This window comes from Chlamydomonas reinhardtii, chromosome 10, assembly GCF_000002595.2.
Source record: "Chlamydomonas reinhardtii strain CC-503 cw92 mt+ chromosome 10, whole genome shotgun sequence".
Lineage (NCBI taxonomy): Eukaryota > Viridiplantae > Chlorophyta > Chlorophyceae > Chlamydomonadales > Chlamydomonadaceae > Chlamydomonas > Chlamydomonas reinhardtii.
In genome coordinates, this window is record NC_057013.1 from 1219238 (window position 1) to 1234039 (window position 14802).

The following is a 14802-nucleotide window of genomic DNA, read 5'->3' on the forward strand; positions in this document are numbered from 1 at the left end:
GTTGCCGTGAGCGCGAATTCGATGGGATTCTGTCAGAAATATCTGGAAGGCGGCGGTTAGCCACCTCATCACCCGGCCTTACGTGTTTTGCTTTATGATCCCCATCGCGCAGCTCTATTGGCTTGCAATGTAGCCACCGAGCAGTTTTCAGTGGTCTATTACTTATTGCTGCACATACTATCATCCAGATAGCTAGCACGCGCTTAATATCGCAAGTGTCGACAGCAGTGCGTTAACTTCCTCTGCAAACAGTCGCTCTATATAACCGCCGTCCGCTTTACCTCCTAGCAGAGCTATCACGGCACACCACTTACAACTGGCTTTGAGCTGCCGGAGCCGAACCGAAAATGTCGCGACTTGCGCACACCCAGGTTATTGCTGCCCCGGCACGACAAAGCTGCGGCTCAAGTCAAGTTATGACTTCATCGAAACGCCCTAGCCTCGTTTCGGCACGGCCACGAAAACGTGTTCAGTGTGCTGACGCGCTTGCGAGTCCGCCGAGCCTCGGTGGCCGCGTCATCGCGTGCGAGAGCGTAAGCGCTGCAGCAAGTGGATTCACCTCTACTGGCATCTCAGCTGCCCGCACAGCTTTGCGGCGTACCAACATCCCGCCGAGCATGGCATCGCCAAGATGCCCATTGAGCTCCGGCGCTGGATTGCCGAGGAGTGGTGGTACCAGGGCCTGCAGCGCCTGGAGAGCGTCCTGCACGAGCCGGGCGAGCAGCGAAGCCTGGATAACTGAGGTGTGTAACGGGTATACAGTGAGTCTAATGCCCGACAACGAGCACACGGCCGGCTAGAGTGCCGGCTTCAGGCCGGCGGTTTAGGATATCGTATCTGCGAGGCGCCTCCACGTCGGCAGCAGCTAGCTGGTGTCCAGCGCACCCCACCCTCCACCCCACTCCGGCGCGGCCACCGGGCCTGCCACCCCGTACCAACCCTACCATGCTCCATCCCGCCATGCCGCCTGACCCCCTGACCCCAATCCCTTCCACTTCCTCCTCCCGTGTCACAGGACCACGAGCACCACGGCCACGACCACGACCGGTTCGCCTCTACCCTACCCTGGCCGCCCGCCGACGCCGCCAGCTACCTCCCCCCCGCCGTCCTGGCCGCATGCGTGCCCAGCTCCTTTGACGACTTCTGCCGCCGCATGTCTGCAAGCGCCGCCGCCGGCCGCCTGCCCGCCGTGCTGCTGGTATCAGCGGCCAGCTGGGCCCACCTGCGCCCGCAGATCGAGCCCATCATCACCATCAGCGCGGCTGCAGCAGCCGCTCCCGCCAGCACTGCTGCCAGCAGCAGTAGCAGCGGTGGCAGTCGTGGCAGTGGCGGCGGCAGCACCAGCAACCCAGTGGACATCCTGGTGGTGCCGCTGGGGGAGGGGTTCACGCAGCGCGCGCGCGCCGCCTATGCAGCCCTGCCGGGCGACGGCCCCACCCGCCGCCTGGCTCGGCAGTTCGGTCTGGACGTAGCACTGGCGTCATTGGCCGCAGGCGACTCCGCCGCGCGCGGCGGCTACATGCCGCGCAGCGTGCCCGCGCTGCTGGTGGCGCGCACCGCGGCTACTGCTACTGCTGCCGGTGGTGCGGACGGCATCAGCATGAGCGGCAGTAGCATGAGCGGCAGTAGCATCTTCGGCAGCCTGGATGAGGTGGAGCAGGCGCGGCGGCAGCTGATGGTCATGGGCGGCGCTGCTACTGCCGCGGCCGCGTCCATGGATGGCCACGGCAGTAGCAGCCACGGGCACGGGCAGCAGCAGCAGCAGCAGCAAGGCCACCGTCAGAAGGGCGGCCGCCGCCGCCGCAGCGTCACGTTTGACGGCCCCTACCCCGCCTGGTGCATGCGGCAGGAGCTGGCCAAGCACGTGCACAGGCACGCCGAGGCGGCGGCGGCCGCCGCCGCCGAGGCGGCGGCGGCGCAGCAGGAGCTGCTTGCCTGGCAGCGGCTGCAGTTGGAGCTGCAGGCGCACCACCAGCAGCAGGCGCGGCGGCACGAGCAGCAAGAGCTGAGCTACCTGACGGCGATGCAGGCGGGGCACGCGGCCGCGCTGGACATGCACGAGCAGCGGCAGCAGCAGGGGCAGGGGCAGCGGCAGGGGCAGGGGCAGCAGCAGCTGGAGAAGGGCCGTGTGCTCCGCCGCCACGTGTGATGTTGATCATCACATGCTGACTGGGACCTGGTGGCTGCGGCTGCCGTGGAAGAGGCGGAGTGAGAATGGGGTTGGTGAGGAAGACCGGCGCGCGGGGGTTATTGGAGAGACATGCATACATGCAGCGATGGAGGGGTGCGGATGGAGTGGGGCACGGTACGCTCAAGACATGATGCAACCGGTGCACAGGAGAAGGCGAGAGGGAGCAAGGAGGAGATGATTCCAAGACGTGAGAGGAGGCGGAAGGCCGCAGGATCTTGCGGTTTATCATCTGCGACGTACGGTGGCTGGCGGAGAGTGCGCGGTGAGAGGCCAGGCGTGCAAGGGTATGTGTGTGCGTGTCGCGTGATGCGTCAAAGCAAAGTGATGGGCGGATGCGGCCTCGCGCCTCCCTGGCTCTGCGCGGCGCCGAGCGTCAACATATAATTGAGACGGTCATTGGGTAGCCGTGCATTTTTGGGTGATTTTCCAGCACCGGCACTACAAATAGCGCAGCGCATGAGCGGCGGTGGCGACCGGAGATTCAGGCGCCCCAGCACGAGACGTAGGTGACTGCGGGAGCTGCAGTATAGTAGTATGCTTCGGCAGATGCTTCGACGGTTTCATATGGTATATGAACGGGAACGCATGATAGGGAAAGAAACATTTACGTTTCATAAAAAAATAGTAGGACAGAATGCGTACGTGGATCCAGACGTGGAAAGGCGGTGTTGTATAAGTTTGGTGTGTGTATGTTGTTGTGCCCTGACCAGCAATAAAGCGATTGGCCAGGACGGGCACCAAGCGTTTTATATTCATGTGTACGGTGTGTCTTGTGTGGGTTGAAGAGACAAGCAAAGGTCGGGGAACGGAAGCGGGCAAGCGGTGTGGAGTGCCCGGATAGCGTGCATGCCGTGGTTAGCAGCTTTCAGTGAATGCTGCAGCGGTCTGCATTATGAACAGCAACAATAAAGCTACGGCAAGAATCCCATAGCGCATGGCATGGCCAGTGCCGCCGCGCGGCTTATCTGCGCTTATCAAGGCTTAAGTTGTCAGTTAGCCATTGTTTATAAATGTAGATGGTAGTGTCTCTGGTGGAGGCGTTTGAGCAGATGGATCCAACACGACCTGTGTGTGTTTTGCACGTTGTGCCCGCTCGCTTGCGGGACCCCCAGGGCGCGTGGCGCTTGTCCCTCGCTTTTCGGTTTGTGGTAAAGCAGGGCGCGGCTGCATCGTGGTTTGTTGGTGAATAGCATGTTGTCTCCTTCCGCGCGAGGCTAGCTGCAAGCAACCTGCAGCAAGGGATACGGTACGGTAGAAACCTGGTATAAATGCATGGTGCCAAGGTTAAGCAATGTGATTGCTGAGCTCGATGCGCTTTACGAGTCAGTCACCATATGTACATCGCTTGGGTGCGGTGCACGCGCTGACATGCGTACGGTACCATCAGCGATTATAGAGAGGCACCACCAGGCCAACAGAGCTGTGCATGTGCGTGCGTGCAGCTGTGTGCAGCGCGGCAATTGGGTGCGATGGGACAGGGTAAGGGGCAGGTTGGGGCCATGCATCCGTCGACAAGTTGCGAGCTTGCGGTGCTTGTAATCCCAATGCTTGCAATCCGGATCCGGCAGGCCCTCAGCAACGCTGGCAACATCACAATTCCCAATTTGTACGCCCTTAGCACATGCAGCGAAGCTTCTGACCCAGCGCCCGCATATGTTGGGTGGGTGGGTGCCCGTGTTGGAGTGTCCAGTGGCCGCCGCAGCTGATGCCCAGCGCCTTTCGCTGCCACATATTCTTTGGACTCAGCCGCGCCTTCCTTCGCCGGTCTGGTATACATTCTTTGCTCTAAGAAGAAGCAAAGCCTGTAGAAAGAAACAGCCTCCTCCATGCCTACTCTTGACGACATGACACATGACGCAACCTAATAAACTGTATCTCTACCACAAGGGGGTAAGGGGAGGGTCCGGGGCCAGGAGGAACAATCAGGGGTGACCAGGCTGTTGATCTGCGGCACAGAGACGTAAAATCCCAGGAGTTAGCAACAACGTCTACAGTCCATGGTGCTATCTCTCAGCCAGAGAGCAGAGATCGTCTGTACCCTAGAAATTTGAACCAAACTTGTTTGGGGCTTGCCGGCTTGGGCCACACGGGTACAACGCCGGTCTCGGAGAGGGGTCAAATGGGCACTGGGCACGGCACTGGGGTTCTGGTACATCTCACCTTTGACATTATGTGACCTGTGCGCGTTTACAGATTGGTTACAGGCCCGTTTACAGATTGCTATACGTACGCACATTGATTCTCTTGACGTGGTCCAGACGTTCGAGTCGAGGACTCTCGCGATTGCACCCGTGAACATCGCTCTCCAAACACCCTCCAAACGTCTCCAATTTGCTACCTCTTCCTGGGCTGTCGTTTCTAGGTACAGGTCATAACCACGCGATACAGGTCACATTCTTGAACAGATGGCGTCAGAGATGGCGTCGATTGACCCGGTGCTCCACAACGCCGAGGACCCGTCTTCGGTGCTCGTGGGCGGAAACCAACCGATGAAGCAGCAGGAGCAGTCCGCGCGGCCATTGTGCCGCTGGGCAGGGTCGGCCAGAAAAAAGGCGGGCAGCAACCCTGTCGTCTGCTGCAACCCCAGCTGTCACACGAGGCGCATGATTCTGCAGTATCGCTGCATCTGCGCCCCCTGCGGACTCTACTTCTGCTCAGCCAGCTGCATTAGGGACGGGCATGTGCGCCGCAGAGGAGGATGCGTGCTAACGGCGGCGGAATCCGACGTGCGGAACGACGTGCGGTGGCGACTGCAGGAGCGGCGGCCCCTCACAGCCGCAGCCGCGGGAATGTCGCGGTTGGCTAATACGTTGGCGGCCCGCGCGGCGTGCGCCCCCGAGGGCTGCCGCGGTCAGGTGGCCAGCGTTGCAGCATGCATCCGCACCCTGGTGGGCAGGCGCGACGGCTACAACCAGCATTGTGTGCATATCAGGGACGGCGCGGCTTGCAGCGTGTGCCGCCACCAGGTGCTGTTCGTGGGCTACGCGTACCCCAAATGGCAGCAGGAGCCCCAGAAGCCGCCGAAGAGGCAAAAGATGGCCGCGGGACAGGAGCAGGAGCAGGAGCGGGAGCAGGAGCAGTGGGTGATCACGAGCCGCGGCTTGGGCGATGAAGTGCTGTGCGGCGTGTGCGGCGCATGGCAGCAGCTGTGGCACGACCAGCAGCGGCAAGGCCTGCGGCAGCCGGGCTCGGACCATGCCGGCCCCGAACCGTCGGTGGCAGTCGCCACCACCTCCGGCAGCAGCGGCAGCGACAGCCCCGATGACAGCGGCGGGCCCTTCCACCGGGGGCTGCGTCTGCGCTCGCTAGTTCCGGCGCCGGGGCCGGCCCTGGTGCGCGTGACGGCGCTTCACAAGCTGGGCCGGTCACTGGTGACGGACGTGCTGTTAAACCAGACGCTGTGTGGGCAGCAAGCACTGGTACAGCCGTTGGACAGCCAGAAGCCCACGGTCGAACCCGTGGCTGCCTTCCTGCGGCGCCACAAGGAGCAGCAGCAGCGCGGGCGTGGGGCCAGCAGCAGTGGCAAGGATGGCATTGGCGGCGGCACAAACAGCGACCAGGGTGAGCAGGCGTCCGCCGCCGAACAGGATCAGGATCAGAATCAGGACCGGGACCAGCCCGAGGTGCCTGTATGGGCTGCTGGTCCCACGCAGGTGAGGCGGGGAGCGCTGGGAAGGGCGTGACAGTCGGGGAGATGGTGCGGGGCGGTGCGGGGTGTTGATCAACGTCTGTAGACACATGGGGCCTGGCCATGTGTGCCTGCCGCCTGCGTGTGCACGCAGGCGCACCCGGCGGGCGCCGCAGACGTGCTTGTGGAGCTGCCCTACTTCCAGGACTTCGACACAGGCATGGCCGACGCCATGTCGGTGCTGATGGCGCAGCCCAGGCTGCCCGACGCTCTCCAGCGGCCGCCCTACGACCGGTACCATCTCCTGGTGCCCACCGCTGCGGCGGCGGCTCCGGCTGCCAGCAGTCACCAGTCGCGCTTGCTGCGCCTGCTGCGCGTGTTGGCGCCGCCCAACCCGCTGCTGCAGGCGCCCGACGTGGTGCGCCGCAGCGCCCGCACCTCCTGCAGGCTGATCATCGCGCCTCAGGCGCTGGTCGCGCGGTCCACAGACGGAGGCGGCGAGGCCGCGGCTGCGACCGCCTCGATGCGGACCAGCAGGCGGGGGGCTGCGGGCGCTGCTGCTGCTGCTGCCGCCGCTGGGGGAAGCGGCGGCCATGGGGCCCCGCCGGCGGAGCAGGGTCAGCAGCCTTGCGGGCAGCCCCACACGCGCGCGCAGCAAAGGGCGCTGATGCCCCGCTTCAGGGGCGGTGTGACGGGCATGCACCTGGACCCGACGCGGACGTGCAACCTGGCCATGGCGCCGGCCAGCATGTCGCCCGAGGAGCGGCGCACGCTGGTGCTCGCCAGGTGGGTCTGCGTCTCGCCGGCGGGCCTGGCGCGGATGCTGCAGGCGGTGTACAGCCTGCTGCAGACGGAGCCAGCGGCGGCGGTGCTCGCAAAGGTGCAGCTCTGCCCCGGCCTGCTGCTGGGCAAGGGCAGCCGCATGCTGTTCACCGCCGACGGCGCGGCGTGGCTGCGCGAGCGGCTGCTGCCGGGCGAGGTGCTCGAGCTGGAGCAGCGGCACGGAGAGGTGGTGGAGGTGCCGACGGGCTGGGCGCACCAGGTGGTGAACGAGCACACCTGCGTCAAGCTGGCGTTCGACCGCAGCTGCCTGCTGGACGTGGCCGCCGACTTTGAGCTGTTGCACCTGGTCCGCGAGGTGGACGCGCGCCTGCCGCCGGACGCCGCCGTGACCGCCACCGCGCTGCTGCTGGACGACACGCCGCGGGTGGAGCAGACCATGCTGGACGCGCTTGATTGGCTGTTGGTGTCAAGCAATTAAGGACGCCTTATAGGTCCCCTGATGAGAGCACCAGCCGCACACGCCCCGTGTACGTCCAGCAGCAGTTGCACCACTAAGGCAGCCTGATGATGATGTGGCTGTGTGTTGCCACTGGGGAAATTTTACATGTTGCGTGTGCGGTGTGGTGACTGTTCTTACCCTATGCTGCTGGGGGGTTGAGGCTGTACGCGTGGTGTAGCGCTGTATGTGTACGGTAGTAAGACGTAAACGCGTCTGTAGCACATGTGGCTGTACGTGCGCAGTGAAGTCAAAACATAATTATGTGAGTCTAAGCCTGTAAGAAGGGTGTTTGGAAGCTGCTTTTACAGGGATTTGTGGCGGAGGTAATTGGCTGGCTTTCGCAGCGTTCAGTGATGGCCACAGCAGCCCAAATTGCAAACAACAAAATACAGCTACGGCAAGGACGCCACAGGCGGCCATAGCGCATGGCATGGCCAGTGCCACCGCGCGGCTTATCGTGGCTTATTAAGTTATCAGTTGGCCATTGTTCCAAAATGTACATGGTAGTGTCTCTGGTGGGGGCATCCGAGCAGATGGATCCAATAATACGATCCGTGTGTGTTTTGCACGTTGTGCCCGCCGTTCGCTCGCTGGAGCCCCTAAGGCGCGTGGCGCCCGTGCGTGGCACCTGCCACTCGCTTTTCTGATTGTGATGAAGCAAGGTGCGGCTATATCGTTGGTTTATTTGGTATATAGCATGTTGTCTCCTTCCGCAAGCTGCAACCAACCTGCAGCAAGGGATACGGTATGGTATAGACCGGGTATAAATGCATGGTGCCAAGGTTAAGCAATGTGATTGCTGAGCTCGATGCGCTTTACGAGTCAGCCACCATACATCGCTTGGGTGCGGTGCACGCGCTGACATGCGTACGGTACCATCAGCGATTGGGGAGAGGCACCACCAGGCCAACATAGCTGTGCATGCGTGTGCGTGCAGTGCAGCAGTTGGGTGCGATGGGACAGGGTAAGGGGCAGGTTGGGGCCACGCTCCGTGGACGAGTTGCTAGTTTGCAATGGTTGTAATCCCAATTCTTGCAATCCGGATCCGGCAGGCCCTCAGCAACCAGGGGAGGTTGCTCCCCTGTCAGCAACGCTGGCAGCATTTATTGACGTGCGTTGCGGAACTAATGCGTACGTAGAGCATCTCACTTGCCATTTCGTACGCCCAGCACATGCAGCGAAGGCTGCGAAGCTCCTTTCTTGAGGGACCCAGGCACCCAGCCGGCCAGCCCCTGCATATGTTGGGTGGGTGGGTGGGTACCAGACTGCCAGTGTCGGAGTGTCCAGCTGTGTGCAGCGCCTTTCGCTGCCCACAATCTACGGACTCCGCCGTGTCACTTCCCTTCCTTCGCCGGTCTGATACATTCTTTGCTCTAAGAAAGAAACAGTCTCCGCCTATATGCCTGCTCTTGACGACATGTTCGCTGTATACTGTGGGGCACAACGCGGCCCTTTGTGTTCACACAGACGCATGAGAAGCCTCCTATGTTTGCGCCCACACGCGCAACTGGAGACACGCATATGCATACAACAGAGACGCAGTCCAAAGCTCCCTGCCACAGCCAACAAACTGATATTCTCTTGAGCTTCCATCCGCCCCGTTCAGTCATCAGGCGGCCGGCCGCCACCGAACGTCCTGTGTACGGTGCCGTCCGTACGACGAGCGGCTCCATCTGGCCTCCCTCAACGAGAGCTCAGCTCTCTTCGCGCCCTTACCAAACGACGAGCAGCACGGCGGAGCAGCCAGGCTGGCAGCACCTGCTGCAGCCATACGCCTCCTCTGTGACCAGGTGACCTCCTCCCATAAATTCCTCCCGTGCCCTCCTCCCGTGCCCTCCTCCCCTGGCCGCGCCCCTGCTCCCCCGCCCGTACGAGTGACCCCCAACCTGCTACGGTATGTAAATGCCGCCGCACTTCGCAGCCGCTTGACGTCCCGTCCTCAGTAAACAATTCATGCTTAGCAGCTAACGTCAGTAAGACCCATGCTCATGCCCTGACTCCCCAGCGTGTCCCTAGCAGCCATGGGCTCCAGAAAAGGTTGTGAGGCATCTGCCTCTCACCGTGCCTCTAGGAGCACAGTGTCGGTGCCGGGGCTGGGTTCCACAAACGGGAAGTAGCGAGCCCGAGACAGCATGTCGGGCGTCTGCAGCCGCAGCCGATACTTGCGAATGACGAGGGCCAGCATCGTGCGGATCTCCTGCGGGTGGGAACACGTGGAAGCAAGTGTTGGACAGATGGGGCGTTGCAGAAGTAACAGGCAGGTTGGGATGGGTTGTAAACGCACCGCACCAAGTCGCACCGACGCACCACAACACGACAAAAACAAGAACACCAGTCTTACCAGGTACGCGAGGTTGATGCCGGCGCACAAGTGGTTGCCGTAGCCGAACGTGAACTGGGAGAACGAAGGGTGAGGAATGAGGGCAACATCTAGGTGAGCCGGACGAATACCGTTCTTGATACTTCCAATGAGAAGAGGAAGCGGCCCTAGTTTGTCCTTACTGTACAGACAACTGCATACTTACGTAGTACTTCGGCTTTGTCTCCTCGCTGAGCCATCGCTCGGGCCGGAACGCGCCCTCGAAGTTGTTGCGCCAGTCCATGTGGGCCGGCACGTCCACGCTGGTGTCGCCGTCCCACAGCACCGGGTCCAGGCAGTGCAGGAGGTAGGAATACATCCATACGAAGGAGCCTGGGGCGAGGAGGAACAGGAGGATGTGGGTCCGCGTGTACCGAGGGCTTTAGGCCACGCCAACCGATCGCGTGAATGGCTTTCCGCATCGAGCCGGTTCACTTATGCCAGCAAGCCATGTTGCTTTCCACACCTGTTGGGCTCATGCCCGCCAGAGGGCCCTGGCCAAAGCCCACTTAATGAATCCAATGCATCCTCCCGCGCACACCGAATCAGCTCCATAGTTCCTCACATGCCCCTACATCGACACCGCCACTGACCACGCAATCAAGGCAACGCAACACACAGCGCCTGCCGCCCTCGTTCGTGCTCCCCACCCCCGAAAAAGCTCGAGACATTCCCCTTCCTTCTCCCCCCGACACGAACAACATCAACACACACGCACCTGCCGGCAGCACCACCTCCCCGACCTTGAGGTCCTGCGTCAGCTTGCGCGGCCCGCCGGCGGAGGCGGGCAGCAGCCGCATGCACTCCTTGATGGTCGCGTCCATGTAGCTGCGTGCGTGGGCGGCACGAGTTGCGGAGCGAGTTGCGGTGCGAGTTGCGGTGAGGGCGGTCGCGGGTACATGCAGCGCTAGTTGCTTGCCCAGGGGCTAGTTGTGTGAGTGCGATTCCAGGTACCGGTGGGCAATGCTGCGCGCGTACAGGCGGCGCTGCGCGCGTTGGCGGCGTGGAGGGGCGCAGCAATGGAGTCACAGCGGCAGCGTGCGCTAGTGGGGGCAAACACCCTCGGGCTGGGGGCGCGAAACCCGCACGCGACCGCCCATTCATGCCTCGCTCCTCAAAACTGCGGCTGACAAGGTCAGTCCAAAGCAAGGTAGAAAGGAGTAGCCGGATGAGGATGGGAGGAGGTCAAGGATGGACTCATGTAACTCACGGCATGCTGGATGCGGCCTTGTAAGACAGCTCCGGCCCGAACTCCTCAATCACCTGCAGCACGAACGAGCAACATCCTCTTATTATACTGCTACCTTGGGAGTTGGGCACATGCACCCCCTTATTACGCGCGCACCTTCTGCTGCTCCTCATACAGCTTCTCCTGCACGCGCGCGCTCTGCGCCACCAGGGCCCAGGTGTTGAAGAGCGCGAAGCGGGTGGTGTCGGCGCTGGCCATGACTGCGTGAAGGACCGCCAGTGCCGAGTGCTCCACCTCCGTGGCCCTGACAGTGAGTTGGTGCGCATGAGCGGGGTGTTAAGAATAACACGAGATGAGTGGTGTGCGTGGGGGGGGGGCTGCATGTGCGGTAGGGTGGGGCGGGAGACCGTGGGGGACGTGGGGTTCGTACGGCACGCTGCAGCAGTGACCGGGGTGCAGCCGGGTATCCCCAAGCACGACACCAGGCTGCTGCCGCCGCTGCAGAGCCATACAGCCAGACACAACCACTCAGCAGCGGCAGCAGCGGGGCGGCTGACTCACATGGGCCCGCCCACTTCCGGGCCGCCCACTCATCAGCTCACCCATCCGCTCACGCACAGACTCACCCCAGGCCAAACAGTCCCAGCCGAATCACGTGGCTCAGGCGCGGCGCGCCCAAGCCCTTGGCACCCTCCGCCCCCGGCGCCGCCGACGCCTTAGCCACGAGATCGTCAGCCATGGCCGCACCGCTGGAGCCCAGCTCCGTCCACTGCGCATGTGTGGCCAAGAATGGTAATATTTTGTGTGTTAGCACGAAGGAAGCAAAAGGGGAGAGGGTATGTGTGAGCATGTGTGAGCGTGAGCCGCAACCGCAGCCGCCTCGCCGCACAGCTCCTCGCCGGCGAGTGCCCTGCCAGCTGCCATGCAACCACAAGCTGCAGCTGCAAGCAGCGCGTACGACCCCCGTACACACGCACGACTCGTAAACCCGTACATGTGTGCGACCCGTACCATCATACGGCCCTTGCAAATTACCCGCTAAGCCGTACGACTGCTGCCCGCTTAACACTGACACCCAGCCATGTACCCGCCGCGCGTGTGGGCAGCCCTCCCCACGTCCGCCTACCGGCCCCCCTAGCTGCTTACTGAACATGGCCAAACCCCAGTGCCCCCACCACCACCCCCCTCTCCTCCCTGCCTACCCTGCTCTTGTAGTCCTCATGGTCCGCCGCCAGCTCCTGGCCCAGCACACGCAGCAGCACCTTCCGCGCGGCCAGTGCCTTGGCCAGCGCGCTGTGAGAGGGAGCGCGCGTGTGTGTGTGTGTGTGCGTGTGTGTGTGTGTGTGTGTGTGTGTTTGTGTGTCAGGTGGATAGAGTCAACTCCCCGTTTAAGTTTGGACTGGTATTGACAACCCATCCAGCATGCCGTACCCATATTGGGATTGGCTCTCTTAGACTCCTCCCAATCTCAGTCCCGAACTCCCACCACCAGCACCGCAATCTGTGTGTTTGGCACGCAGCCGCTCCCCTCACCTGCCCGGCAGCGGCACCGGCAGACCCCACATGCCGTACAGCCACGTCTCCGCCTGCACACGACATACAAGACAGGTGTGCGTGTGTACGAGCACAATGGAAGGACAGCCGCAGTGTGGTTGTGTGTGCATGTATGTTTGTGCGTGTGTGCTTACGGTATGTGTGTGCGTGTGTCATGCACGATCTCGCCAGGGATACTGGGCTCTTGCCCTCATTGTAACGGCATGTCGTCCCACCTGCCCCAGCTGTGCCCCGTGCCCCCAACCGGCAATCCACGCCGCACCGCCTTTCGCACGGCTTCCCAAACAACTTTCCACGGCGCACTCATATAGCGCCGTGTATGCCCACACATGGCCGCACGTTCCGTTTCCTAAGGTCTTCTCCTAGGCGACCCACACGCCGCGGCCCACGCCACACGTCACATGCCAACACACGCACCTGCTGTTTGAACCAGGCCCGGTCCACCGCCGGCGACAGCTCCACGTCTGCCACCACGTCCACTGCCAGCTCCAGACCCATGCGCCGCGCCTGTCGCGCGAGTCCGGGCGGGCAGCAGCGGCAAGGCGAGCAGGGGCATCAGTAACAGCAGCAGCGCTGCTGCTCTGTGGCTGCTTGGACAATGACTCGCAAACTGCCGGCCCCGTGCGCTCATCCATCTTGCTCGTGTCCCACCGCCCACCCGCGCCGCCGCTGCTGCCACCCGCCCCCCCACGCACCGACTGGAAGACCTCCACGCGCCCCGCCGCCTCCCACTCCGACAGGTGGCTTTGCATCACACGCAGCACGGGCGGGAACATGGACTGCAGCCCCGCGGGTCCAAGCGCCGCCAGCGAGGCCTTGCGCTGCAGGGAGTTGGGGAGGTGTGTGTGTGTGTGTGTGTGTGTGTGTGTGTGTGTGTGTGTGTGTGTGTGTGTGTGTGTGTGTTAAACAAAGAATCAAACGGAACAAAATTCCGCCATACACGCGCGCGCAGTTACCAACAAATACCGATGCCGTGTGTGTGTGTGTGTGTGTGTGTGTGTGTGTGTGTGTGTGTGTGTGTGTGTGTGTGTGTGTGATGGGCGGGTGTGGGGGCGTTGGGGAGAGTGTGTGTGGCGGGAGGGCGTTGGGCGCTGGTTGGGTGCTGGGTGCTGGATGGGAGCGCGGTGGGTGCGTGGTGGGTGATCCGACTGGAGGGACAGAGCGAGAGTCAAGGGGTGGGTACAGCGGCAGGTGGGAATTGCGGCCGGGTGGGGCGCAGGATGACGAAACCCCTGCCCGCGCATACGGCTCATGCGGCCCTCATGCATGCATCTGCCGCCATGCCGCATATACCTATAACTCCTCACAGCCCCACATTCCGTCAGGGCGGCTCTGCCTCACGCCGGCGCCCTGACCCACGCCGCCCTCATCCCTCCACGCCCTCCCCGTCTCACCCAGGGTCCGTGAATGTGCTTGCCGCCGCCCGCCACGTTGAAATCTCCCATGAGCAGCTTGAAGGTGGGGAAAGGGACCTCGGGTATGGCACCCTCGTCGCGGTACGGCCCGCGCAGCGCCTCCAGGTCGGACAGGATGTACATGTGCTTGCCCAGCAGGTTCAGGCGGAACACGCTGCCGTACTTCTTGTACCTGCGAGCCGTGTAATACAGTTGGCGTTAGGAGGCAGCCTAGGGAGGTGGGTGGTGGGAGGGAGAGAAAATGTCCGAGGTTTTTATGAGCAGATTCCGGTGACAGGAGGGTCGTGGAGGTAAGGAGGGCAAAGCGGCGACCGAGGCGCGGAAGTGTGCCGCGACCGGGCCCGTGACGGGCACTGCGCGACACGGCCCAAGCCCAGCTGTGGCCACCGCCTTCCAAACTTAAGTCGGTTGGACTATAACGCATCAGAGACTTCGGCGAAAGACGCTTAGCTTACCGAGAAAACATGAACCGACTTTGTTCGCTAAGCGCAAGTGCAACCGTATCACCAAGGATAGGCAGCGTAAACATGGGGCCCAGCGGCCGCTTCTCCTTGCGCGCTAGGAGAAAGAAAGCAACCAGCGCGCCAGCGATCATTGCCAGCAGTAGCCCTATCGGGTCCTCATGAATCTTGGTTAAATCCATCGTTTCTACTGATAGGAGTAAAGCTCAGGTGCTTTGACTTTGGTTGGAGGCTCCGCGACAGTTGGCGACAAGTTACTAGCCCCGCGCGGAAGTCCAGGAATTACGCACTATTACTATTAGGCATCCGGACATCATCAAGGTAAAATCTACACGGTTATTTTGCGTGCGTTGCGCACTTCGGCAGGGCTGGGTGGCGGGATGGGTGACTCTCGTGCCTTGCATGTCGGTGTCCTAGTGTGACCTTGTGAGTATCTCGTATAGAGTCTTCACCACACAAAGCACATATCCCCTTGATGTTTTGTTTGATGTCATCACCCCTCCTTACCTCCTTGAATGTAATCTTTTGGGGCGGGCGCGCACGCATGCTGTCTTCGCCGCCGCCGTATGTGGCACCCCGACCGACCGCCCCACAGCGCGCTCCAACAAAACATTCGAGCCCACACACGCATCGCCAACAGTCCTACACTCGCGTACGTACAGAGGCCTGAAGCCTGGTAAAGGCTGGGAGCATGCTGTAAGCGCGGTGGTGAGGTGATGCGTT

At 62.1% G+C, this 14802-nt stretch overlaps 3 protein-coding genes across 3 annotated transcripts; 2 read left to right on the forward strand and 1 right to left on the reverse strand.

Moving 5' to 3' along the window:
• The first annotated feature begins 100 nt into the window (after positions 1-100).
• CHLRE_10g426500v5 (uncharacterized protein) lies at positions 101-3742 on the forward strand. The gene is made up of 2 exons (XM_043066563.1): positions 101-743; positions 1016-3742. Exons 1-2 carry the CDS (start codon positions 618-620, stop codon positions 2147-2149), a joined length of 1260 nt encoding a protein of 419 aa, XP_042919960.1. The 5' UTR covers positions 101-617; the 3' UTR covers positions 2150-3742.
• Positions 3743-4440: 698 nt separating this feature from the next.
• Positions 4441-8136, forward strand: CHLRE_10g426550v5 (uncharacterized protein). The gene is made up of 2 exons (XM_001702672.3): positions 4441-5844; positions 5974-8136. Exons 1-2 carry the CDS (start codon positions 4597-4599, stop codon positions 7078-7080), a joined length of 2355 nt encoding a protein of 784 aa, XP_001702724.2. The 5' UTR covers positions 4441-4596; the 3' UTR covers positions 7081-8136.
• Positions 8137-8214: 78 nt separating this feature from the next.
• Positions 8215-14380, reverse strand: CHLRE_10g426600v5 (uncharacterized protein). Its single transcript, XM_001702505.2, has 13 exons — positions 14074-14380; positions 13598-13790; positions 12899-13024; positions 12621-12710; positions 12183-12235; positions 11852-11942; positions 11276-11418; positions 10806-10953; positions 10671-10723; positions 10179-10288; positions 9627-9793; positions 9443-9496; positions 8215-9298 (listed from the first exon to the last, which is right to left on the reverse strand). The coding sequence occupies exons 1-13, from the start codon at positions 14259-14261 to the stop codon at positions 9158-9160; spliced, it is 1557 nt and encodes a 518-aa protein (XP_001702557.1). The 5' UTR covers positions 14262-14380; the 3' UTR covers positions 8215-9157.
• Positions 14381-14802: the final 422 nt, after the last annotated feature.

What these genes read in the sequence shown, in the direction of transcription:
- CHLRE_10g426500v5 (XM_043066563.1), top strand. Translation starts at nt 618, where the DNA reads ATGGCATCGCCAAGATGCCCATTGAGCTCCGGCGCTGGATTGCCGAGG. An exon ending in GCGAAGCCTGGATAACTGAG is followed by an intron (nt 744 to 1,015) that starts GTGTGTAACGGG and finishes CCCGTGTCACAG; the next exon opens with GACCACGAGCACCACGGCCA.
- CHLRE_10g426550v5 (XM_001702672.3), top strand. Translation starts at nt 4,597, where the DNA reads ATGGCGTCAGAGATGGCGTCGATTGACCCGGTGCTCCACAACGCCGAG. An exon ending in GGGCTGCTGGTCCCACGCAG is followed by an intron (nt 5,845 to 5,973) that starts GTGAGGCGGGGA and finishes GTGTGCACGCAG; the next exon opens with GCGCACCCGGCGGGCGCCGC.
- CHLRE_10g426600v5 (XM_001702505.2), bottom strand. Translation starts at nt 14,261, where the DNA reads ATGGATTTAACCAAGATTCATGAGGACCCGATAGGGCTACTGCTGGCA. An exon ending in GCGTGGAGGTCTTCCAGTCG is followed by an intron (nt 12,711 to 12,898) that starts GTGCGTGGGGGG and finishes CTCGCGCGACAG; the next exon opens with GCGCGGCGCATGGGTCTGGA. An exon ending in GGAGGTGGTGCTGCCGGCAG is followed by an intron (nt 9,794 to 10,178) that starts GTGCGTGTGTGT and finishes TCCTCGCCCCAG; the next exon opens with GCTCCTTCGTATGGATGTAT.